Source organism: Triticum urartu, chromosome 2A, assembly GCF_056163025.1.
Source record: "Triticum urartu cultivar PI428250 chromosome 2A, HENAU_Tu73, whole genome shotgun sequence".
In the NCBI taxonomy this organism is placed as follows: domain Eukaryota; kingdom Viridiplantae; phylum Streptophyta; class Magnoliopsida; order Poales; family Poaceae; genus Triticum; species Triticum urartu.
In genome coordinates this window covers 187,611,122-187,621,875 of record NC_141874.1, presented here as the reverse complement: position 1 = coordinate 187,621,875, position 10,754 = coordinate 187,611,122, and the positions used below count along the sequence as shown (strand labels likewise).

Sequence of the window (10,754 nt, the reverse complement as noted above, 5' to 3'; positions counted from 1 at the left end):
CGTTTGCGACCAAATAACGGCGACACAGGCAATCAAACAGCGTGCTAACTAATTGCTTCCCTCATGCACGAAGCCTAATTCATGCAACCAAACTAAATGCAGATATTAGTTTTTAGTCTAAGCTCAAACAGGCCCAACCAAGACAGGCATGCAAAATGCCCTGAAACAAAGATGTGAACCAAACGCACCCTTAGAGTTTAAAAAAAAACGAACTAGAGGAAGGCAGTGTGCATCGAAGATCGAACAATAGATCTGAGTTGTCCATAAATCCCATCAGATAAGCCCATAATCAGGGGGCATGTCATCTTCAGCACACTCCAACCGCTAAACGCCCAAAACCCGTTCCCTACCTACGGGTCACCGCTCTCAATCGACACGGCCGGTGTCGGCCAGAGCATTGCAATGCACGCACCCGCCTCACTCACTCACCCACTCAGCAGCCCTACATGCAGCATACTACCATTCAGCACATAGCCCCGATCATCGATCTGTTGGTCGCGCAAGCAAGATGATCCGATCAGACAGATGAAAACGACAGAAAACATCCTCGCTACATGTCCACACACGCCTCCTGGCCTGGCCCCTGCCGCCGCGGCCTGCTCTGTAGGAGTATATCATGTTCCGAGGGCTTTTCCGTCCGTCGCCAATTGGAGGGATCCGAGCCCGCGCTCCATCCAAAACGCGGATGATCGATCGACCGATCGCTTTGCGTGGTTTGCCCTTTACGTTTGTCGCGCTCAGTGGCCGCGTGCGTGGCAAGCCCACCACGTTGCGTGCTCCCCTTCTCTCCCGTTTCTCTTCCCTGCACCTGCAGGCCTGGTTGGTCAGCTCGCCCGATCGCCGATCCACAAACGAAAGCGACGCCCTCCATCTCCTGATACTCTGCGAGTGCTACTGCTGCTGGTGGTCGTCGTGGGCCGGTAATAGTGGAAGAGCAGAGTGGCAGTTATTATGGCTGTTACCCGAACGGCACTGGAAAAATGTAGTGTTATCTGAAAGGCTGCGCGAACTGGGTGGCTCCAAGTGTCTGCGCCGTGTCCTCGCCTGCCGTTCCCGTCGAGGCGAGGCAGCCGGTGGTGGTGGCGAAGGGCTGATCGGGATGTGGCCTGGGTTCATTGACGTGGTCAGGTTTTCCTCTTCCTGGCGACGCACGCAGGGATGCTGCTACGTAGCAGTGCCGTCCTTTGGACCGCTGAAAAATTCAGGTCAGGAAACCGTTTCTTTTGGTTTGCTGTGACTTTGGTTGGGCCGACGACGTGGCGGCAGCGTGGCCGGCATGTTTGGCCCCAGGCGTTTGGAGCCTGGGGTTTGAGCCGTCGTTCTCTGTCTATGGTGCCGTGCATGCCCCTGGCCCGCGGATCATCGCGTCCAGAAAAATGGAGTGCCATCCCCCCCAGGAAAGTGACGGTGTAGGAGTAGGACCAGTAGTAAATCGCTCGTTCAAGATGTTTCCGGTCGATTCGTGTAAGCTTTGATGTGTACTTGTGGCAGGGAAAGATATTCAGTTGCTGCGTGCTGGTAGTATTAACTCGTTGAGGACTACTAGTTTACATGCCTGTCACGGCAAAAAAGGCAGAGGAGCACAATAGCCTGCCTTTTTTCCTCGCCTGATCAATCAATTAAGACAGCAACGTGTGAGATGAACTGCTACAGAAGAGTACTATTCCCTTCGTCTCATGATATAAGAATGTTTTTGACACTAGTGTAGTCCTACTGTCAAAAACGTTCTTATATTATGGGACGGAAGGAGTAGTGCTGTACAGTAGTACTCTATCAACGGAACATCTAGTCATGGGTTTGCTACAGTCATTAGGCCTCTTTTGGTTCATAGGATAGAATTATCGTAGAAATAGGAATCTTGTAGGAAATAAGATGACATGTATCCCAAATCCTATGAGTAGGAATAGAAAACAAAATGTCATTTAGTTGACATCAAAGGAATTTTTTCATTGAGTCTAGGCTCATTTTTATTTTTCTATGAAATGTGAAGGATAGGAACTAATCCTATGTAGAAATAGGAATCTATTTCTATGAACCAAAGGGGCTCTAAAGGAAAAAATTCTATAAAAATCCTATCCTTTAAAATTTTCATGAACCAAACGAGGCCTAAACTGTTACGGTATCATCTTCCGCTTCGTGATCCATCCCGGGGTCCCGACTCCTGAGTCCTGACTCGACACCTGCGAAGTTTTTATTTTTTGAGGGGACCTGCGAAGTGGAGGCACGGGAGTAGATATTTGGGCTCAGTTATCAGAAATGTTTGGGCTCAGTTATCAGAAATGTTTGGGCTCAGTTTTGTTTTGAGGCAATTTGGGCTCAGTCGAGAGAGACGTGTCATGGGCCCGTGAGGTTTGCTAGCCGTCCTTCCAAAACTCATGGGCCTAGCTACCAGGCCTCACCAGGCCCGCTTTCTTTCGTCGCAATCGCAAAGATACAACTTCCGCCCCTGCCGAGACGGCGGCGGAGAGAGACACAACCGAGCCGACCAAAGCGCCCAGGGAAACCCTAGGACGAGGAGAAGGGCGTGCGCGCAGCCATGGCCAAGGGCCGCAACAAGAACAAGGCCAAGAATGGCGCCGGCGCCGCCGCCATGGACGCCTCCGAGGGCGCGCCCGCTGCGTCCACCGCAGCAGAAGCCCCACAACGTAGTTTTTCTTTTGAGCCTTTGTCTTTCTTCATCGATTTGTTGGTTTTCCACTTCCCTTGACCCTGATTTGTTCCGGGTTTTTCCCCTTTCGCAGCGATGGATACGTCCGAGGGGAAGCAGCCGTCCTCTTCATCGGCTGCCCTCAGTTCGATCAACAGGTGAGCAAAAGGATTACGCTGATTACTTTTTATTCCCACTATTTATTTGTTGGAATCAATTCCTCAGGGTCGAGGTCAATCTTTATGAGTTCACTGACTTGGGGGCTCCGGTCCAAAAAAAAAACTGACTTGGGGGCAGTTTAAATTGGGGAATTTGAGTAACATCAGTAACATGTAATATGTCGGATGAGCTGAACACAGACTGATTAGTTTGACATTACCATTACGAAGAACACTGCATGAAGTTTATTGGATGATTCATACAGCGTTTCGTGTTTATGCATGAGGGCACACTTTTTTTGTAGAGCAGGCGCAAGCAAGCGATTGCACCTTCTTTTTCATTGAGGGAAGGAGGAAAATAGCTTGCAGGAGTTGAGCTGCTAGTGCCGAGATCAAAAGGTCCATGCTGGACCATAGATCGAGCAATGTTATAGCATAACAAATAACGCGAACACCCTAGCCACTCCTCGCAGCGCTGCGTGCTACCAATAGTTGAAAGCCTGCACTACCACTCTGCTTCATCATTGATTTTGTTCGGCACCGCAGCATCGAGGGCATGATTGATTAGAATAATGTAAAACATGTGCTACTTTGAAGACATTGTCGAGCATTACCTCTCATTTGTATGTGTAATCGAGTTGGCGATAGATAGTTTCAGATGTTTCAACACATGTTTTATCTACTATGCACTCCACTAATGTTGTTGCTCTGGCTAACTAGGATGGTTTGTCTGAAAATTGTATTCTACCACCTCTGTATCAAAATATAAGACGTTTTTGCAGTTCAATTTAAACTGCAAAACGTCTTATATTTTGGTATGGAGGGAGTACCTTACTTGAATTGAGCATTTTTTGCTTACGAAATACTTGGTATAATGCGTACCATCCATTGCTTTTGCGCCCCTCATCTGGTTGCTGTAATTGTACTGGCCAAACTGCAAACGTGCTATCTTTTGAGTTGTTCAAGTTACACCGCATTGTAATTTTTTGCATGGGAAAAGCTGTCGAGGGAAAAAAAAGTCGCTAGAGGTTAAAGTAATGCAAAAATAATAGGTGCTGACACTGACCATAGAGAGTTATTCGAACTTGCCTCTTAGCCCTGACCACATTTTGCGTTAATCCCTTAGATCAGTTACTGAAATTTGTAAAGTTTGTCACCCTTCACTTCTCAGCATCCTGGCAGCTTCTCATCAATTCCGATAATATAATTTGTTTCCGTGAATTATGCAAGTATTGATGACCTTTATCAACCCAAAGCCAGTTAAATCTTGTATTTATTCCGTAGCTTTTCACTAGTAGATCCTGAGGATTAAGGGTCTCGGATAAACTGCTGTTTTGCTTCATCTTTTGGCATTAGCTATTAATGAACAAATATACAAGCATAACAGGAAGGGTCCTAGAATTGGTAAATATATTTTTTTAACACTGTAGATTGTCCATAACGTTTTCTAGGATAGCTGTTCAACTGGAATACATAAAGTAAATATGTCCCTGGTATTACATCGTCCTAATGCATCAGATGTTTAAAGCTAAGATCAGATATTTAAATTGTCAAACTCTTTTTCTCATTGTCAGACCATGATTAGGGTTTCCTATTAAAGTTGTGTGGAATGCCACTAAAATGTGGACAAAATTAGGGTTCTATGTTATTCTTTATTCTCCTAGCTCCTCCAAGGCTGTTCCCTGATATGCTCCTGAAAGTGAATTAGTGAACCCAAGTATGCTCTTGTGCTTTCCTTCTGTTATTATGGCTTACCTGTTACCCTTGGAGTGTGTTCTGTTTCTTCCAGGACACATATTCTTGGCATATGCATAATGATGAATCTCTTTTTTTTTTTACCTGATCACCTTTCTCTTTAACCAGGAAAATAAAAAAGGGCGTGCAACCTAAAAGGACAAAAAATGTGAGGAAAATGAAAGCAGTTGCCAGGGCCATTTCTAAAACTGAGAAGTCCGAGGAGAAGGTCCTGAAAGCAAAAAGCAAGAAGTCAAGGATTCAGTCTGCCAAGTCTTTGTATGATTAAAGTTTCAGTGGTTAGCATAATTTTGTGTACTAGTATGTTTCCACCTGTAGATCAACCAAATCTATGTGTTTCAAGAAAACCTGCTTTGCCTCTAAAGATTAACACTACCTGCTTCTTTACAACTCTTAAGAGATGACATGTTATGACGCCTGGTATTGGTTAGTACAGTAGGAACGATGAGGTTTTTCATCACATTCTTTGATATCAATCATCGCAAAGTTGGAAGGTAAATTATAGTGCCATAGTAGCAACAAATTTAAGTCTTATTCTTTAGATTGCACCACTAAGCAAATCCTTCAGACAGAAGGTAAAAATTGGTGTGTTGATGGCTCCTGGCACCAACAAAAAATCCTCGATTTGATGTGGGGGAAAAAGTCGTTGATTTGATATAGAGCATATTCTGTGTTCTTATGGCAACAGAATGTCAAGCAAAATAAGGCACCATCTAGAGCATTGCAGGCCAATGCGGATCGTTCGTTCATCATTTTTTTTTGGGCGTCGTTCATTCATCAGGTTAGCTCTGCAGCCACCAAATAGTTCACTAATGAAGACGATATTCCTTTCTACTGCCATCAAACGTCACCCCAGGTGCTTCAGCTGATCGACGCAATTGAATAGGCCGCAAAGCGCAGCAAATATGGCCTTTCCATTGTGGTAACGCTATGGATGTAAATGGCGCGGTAAACGGTGCTGCAAGGCCTGTTTAGTTAGTTCAATAGTTCATTTCTCTGGAGAAAATTAACTTTCTCAAACTGTTAGACCGATAAATGGGCTTAAACATCGCCGTTTAGGCCGTGAAGCCACGCAGTGCCATGCCGGCACCCGCCTCTCCCGTCTCCTGAACAAACGATTCATCTACATTAAGCTTTGCTTCTTTTTTTTTGAAACAAGACAAAAGATTTACCATTTCATTAATTAAGAGAGAGTTAGTAACAGAGTCCTAGGACAACAACCATACAATGGCAAAGATAAAGCATACATCAAGCCCTTTGGCATCCGCCAAAGCCCACAGGACTGCCTCATCCATAATTTTTTCTACGAGAATTATCAAAGGTGCGGAAGCATTCCGGAAGACCCTAGCATTCCTCTTCTTCCAAAGTTCCCAAGAGATAAGCATAAGGAGGGAGGCCATCCCTTTTCCGTTAGGCGAGTGTGTAAGCACAATCTCAGTCCACCAATGTCTGACACTTTGCATAGCCACCCAGTCAGCTGTGACAATATTGCTCAGTCCGGTCCTCGCCTTTACCGCATTCCAAACTGCAATCGAGAATTGGCATTGGAATAGGAGATGCGCCGCTGACTCCTGGACTTGGCTACAAAGGGGACACAAACCGCAGTTTGGCCACCCTCTCCGTTTGTAGCCTATCTATTGTCCATACTCTGTTGTGAATGATCAACCAAGCGAAGAACTTGCATTTTGGTGTAGCCCGGACTTTCCAAACGGTCTTTAGAAGTGGTGTGGAGGTGCGCCCCTCGAACTGTAGCGAATAGGCCGATGAAGTGCAGTAGATACCGTGCTCTGTAAGTTTCCAAATGATCGTGCCATTCGTGGCTTGATCTAAGGTTATCCCATTCAACTTCTCCCAAAGGATGGTAAACTCCTGTATGTGCCCGGCGGTAATGCCATTTGCCATGTCAACTTGCGAAATCCATACATCATTAGTGAGGGCCTTCCTGACAGAGCAATCTTTCTTTTTGGAGACTTTGCTTTCATTCTCCTGGCTGGTCATATGGGATGGTATTGCGTGTGTGCCAAATGCGTCCGATGTTCAACACCGTAGTTCGCTGCACCTCAGGTATACTGGCTAAATTTCTTGTTTTGACCCTTTTCTGAAACTTAATCGAAATCTGGCTGTAGTCTAATTTTTTTTCGGGATCTGACCCTTTTGCTATCGCCAGGGTCCATGGCGGTAGTAGGATATAACAGCCTACCGCCAAGGTCCTTGGCGGTAGGGTTGCATGCCCTACCGCAAATTCCTCCTAAGTGTTGGACACAGGGCGTGCACGTGCCTACCGTCGAGCATCTTGGCGGTAGGGTTGTAGATGAAGGAAATATGCCCTAGAGGTAATAATAAAGTTATTATTTATTTCCTTATATCATGATAAATGTTTATTATTCATGCTAGAATTGTATTAACCGGAAACATGATACATGTGTGAATACATAGACAAACAAAGTATCACTAGTATGCCTCCACTAGACTAGCTCGTTAATCAAAGATGGTTATGTTTCCTAGCCATAGACATGAGTTGTCATTTGATTAACGGGATCACATCATTAGGAGAATGGTGTGATTGACTTGACCCATTCCGTTAGCTTAGCACTTGATCGTTTAGTTTGTTGCTATTGCTTTCTTCATGACTTATACATGTTCCTGTGACTATGAGATTATGCAACTCCCGTTTACCGGAGGAACACTTTGTGTGCTACCAAACGTCACAACGTAACTGGGTGATTATAAAGGTGATCTACATGTGTCTCCAAAGGTACTTGTTGGGTTGGCGTATTTCAAGATTAGGATTTGTCACTCCGATTTTCGGAGAGATATCTCTAGGCCCACTCGGTAATACACATCACTTAAGCCTTGCAAGCATTGCAACTAATGAGTTAGTTGCGGGATGATGTATTACAGAAAGAGTAAAGAGACTTGCCGGTAACGAGATTGAACTAGGTATTGAGATACCAACGATCGAATCTCGGGCAAGTAACATACCGATGACAAAGGGAACAACATATGTTGTTATGCGGTTTGACCGATAAAGATCTTCGTAGAATATGTAGGAGCCAATATGAGCATCCAGGTTCCGCTATTGGTTATTGACCGGAGACGTGTCTCGGTCATGTCTACATAGTTCTCGAACCCGTAGGGTTCGCACGCTTAAAGTTCGATGACGGTTATATTATGAGTTTATGTGTTTTGATGTGCCGAAGGAAGTTCAGAGTCCCGGATGTGATCACGGACACGACGAGGAGTCTCGAAATGGTCGAGACATGAAGATTGATATATTGGACGGCTATATTCGGACACCGGAATGGTTCGGGGGGTTATCGGATATATACCGGAGTACCGAGGGGTTACCGGAACCCCCCGGAGGTTATTGGGCCTCATGGGCCCAATTGGTGGAATAGGTGAGGCGGCCAAGGGGCAGCCGCGCGCCCCTCCCCTCCCAAGTCCGAATTGGACTAGGAATGGGGGCGGCACCCCCCTTTCCTTTCTCCCTATTTCTCCTTCCCTCTCCTCTCCTACTCCAACATGGAAAGGGGGGAGTCCTACTCCCGGTGGGAGTAGGTGTAACACCCACGATGCGGCTATATCTCCCACGTGTCGGAGCACGACTTAGAGGCATAACCGCATAGTAGGCATGTTGCAAGAGGGGTAATCTTTACACATCCCATGTACTGAATAAGAAAGGGATAAAGAGTTGGCTTATAATCGCCACTTCACACAATACATAAATATAGCATACATCATCCAGAATACAATCAAGGTCCGACTACGAAACCAAAATAAAGAAAGACAACCCCAAATGCTAGATCCCCGATCGCCCCAACTGGGCTCCTCTATTGATCGTCCGGAAAAGACACATAGTAACGTCCCGAATCCTCGTCGAACTCCCACTTGAGTTCGTCCGCGTCCCCTGCACTGGCATCATCGGCACCTGCATCTATTTTGAGGTAATCTGTGAGTCACGGGGACTCAACAATCTCACACCCTCGCGATCAAGACTATTTAAGCTTAAGGTAGGAAAGGGGTAGTGAGGTGGAGCTGCAGCAAGCACTAGCATATATGTGGCTAACTTATGCAAATGAGAGCGAGAAGAGAAGCAAAGCACGGTCGAGAAGCTATAAAGATCAAGAAGTGATCCTGAAACTACTTACGTTCAAGCATAACACGAGACTGTGTTCTCTTCCCGGACTCCGCCGAAAAGAGACCATCACGGTTACACACGCGGTTGGTTCATTTTAATTAAGTTAAGTTTCAAGTTCTCTACAACCGGATATTAACAAATTCCCATCTGCCCATAACCGCGGGCACGGCTTTCGAAAGTTCAAAACCCTGCAGGGGTGTTGAGGGAGTCCTGGATTAGGGGGTCTCCGGACAGCCGGACTGTATCCTTTGGCCGGACTGTTGGACTATGAAGATACAAGATTGTGTTGGGGAACGTAGTAATTTCAAAAAAATTCCTACGCACACGCAAGATCATGGTGATGCATAGCAACGAGAGGGGAGAGTGTGATCTACGTACCCTTGTAGATCGACAACGGAAGCGTTAACTTGGTTGATGTAGTCGTACGTCTTCACGGCCCGACCGATCAAGCACCGAAACTACGGCACCTCCGAGTTCTAGCACACGTTCAGCTCGATGACGATCCCCGGACTCCGATCCAGCAAAGTGTCAGGGAAGAGTTCCGTCAGCACGACAGCGTGGTGACGATCTTGATGTACTACTGTCGCAGGGCTTCGCCTAAGCACCGCTACAATATTATCGAGGACTATGGTGGAAGGGGGCACCGCACACGGCTAAGAATATGATCACGTGGATCAACTTATGCCCTTAGGGGTGCCCCTTGCCTCCGTATATAAAGGTTCAAAGGAGGGGGGCGGCCGGCCAAGAGGAGGCGCGCCAGGAGGAGTCCTACTCCCCCCGGGAGTAGGACTCCCCCCTTTCCTAGTTGGAATAGGATTCGCGGAGGGGGGGAAAGAGGAGAGAGAGGAGGAAGGGGGGCCGGCCCCCTCTCCTTGTCCTATTTGGACCAAGGGAGGAGGGGCGCGCGGCCCATCTCTGGCCACCTCTCCTCTCTTCCACTAAGGCCCACTAAGGCCCATATACCTCCCGGGGGGTTCCGGTAACCTCCCGGTAATCCGGTAAAATCCTGATTTCACCCGGAACACTTCCGATATCCAAACATAGGCTTCCAATATATCAATCTTTATGTCTCGACCATTTCGAGACTCCTCGTCATGTCCGTGATCACATCCGGGACTCCGAACAACCTTCAATACATCAAAACGCATAAACTCATAATATAACTGTCATTGAAACCTTAAGCGTGCGGACCCTACGGGTTCGAGAACAATGTAGACATGACCGAGACACGTCTCTGGTCAATAACCAATAGCGGGACCTGGATGCCCATATTGGTTCCTACATATTCTACGAAGATCTTTTATCGGTCAGACCGCATAACAACATACGTTGTTCCCTTTGTCATCGGTATGTTACTTGCCCGAGATTCGATCGTCGGTATCCTATACCTAGTTCAATCTCGTAACCGGCAAGTCTCTTTACTCGTTCTGTAATACATCATCCCGCAACTAACTCATTAGTTGCAATGCTTGCAAGGCTTAAGTGATGTGCATTACCGAGAGGGCCCAGAGATACCTCTCCGACAATCGGAGTGACAAATCCTAATCTCGAAATACGCCAACCCAACATGTACCTTTGGAGACACCTGTAGAGATCATTTATAATCACCCAGTTACGTTGTGACGTTTGGTAGCACACAAAGTGTTCCTCTGGCAAACGGGAGTTGCATAATCTCATAGTCATAGGAACATGTATAAGTCATGAAGAAAGCAATAGCAACATACTAAACGATCGGGTGCTAAGCTAATGGAATGGGTCATGTCAATCAGATCATTCAACTAATGATGTGATCCCGTTAATCAAATAACAACTCTTTGTCCATGGTTAGGAAACATAACCATCTTTGATTAACGAGCTATTCAAGTAGAGGCATACTAGTGACACTCTGTTTGTCTATGTATTCACACATGTATTATGTTTCCAGTTAATACAATTCTAGCATGAATAATAAACTTTTATCATGATATAAGGAAATAAATAATAACTTTATTATTGCCTCTAGGGCATATTTCCTTCAGTCTCCCACTTGCACTAGAGTCAATAATCTAGATTACAC

The 10,754-nt window shown here is 46.0% G+C and overlaps 1 protein-coding gene across 1 annotated transcript; it reads left to right on the top strand.

The window, feature by feature from the left end:
• The first annotated feature begins 2,415 nt into the window (after positions 1 to 2,415).
• On the top strand, positions 2,416 to 4,957 carry LOC125536636 (uncharacterized). The gene is made up of 3 exons (XM_048699889.2): positions 2,416 to 2,645; positions 2,742 to 2,805; positions 4,669 to 4,957. The coding sequence occupies exons 1-3, from the start codon at positions 2,537 to 2,539 to the stop codon at positions 4,826 to 4,828; spliced, it is 333 nt and encodes a 110-aa protein (XP_048555846.1). The 5' UTR covers positions 2,416 to 2,536; the 3' UTR covers positions 4,829 to 4,957.
• Positions 4,958 to 10,754: the final 5,797 nt, after the last annotated feature.

Excerpts from the sequence above, each read along its gene's own strand:
- LOC125536636 (XM_048699889.2), top strand. The coding sequence starts at position 2,537 with ATGGCCAAGGGCCGCAACAAGAACAAGGCCAAGAATGGCGCCGGCGCC. Across the intron at positions 2,646-2,741 it reads CGCAGCAGAAGCCCCACAAC|CGATGGATACGTCCGAGGGG; the intron begins GTAGTTTTTCTT and ends CCCCTTTCGCAG. Across the intron at positions 2,806-4,668 it reads GCCCTCAGTTCGATCAACAG|GAAAATAAAAAAGGGCGTGC; the intron begins GTGAGCAAAAGG and ends CTCTTTAACCAG.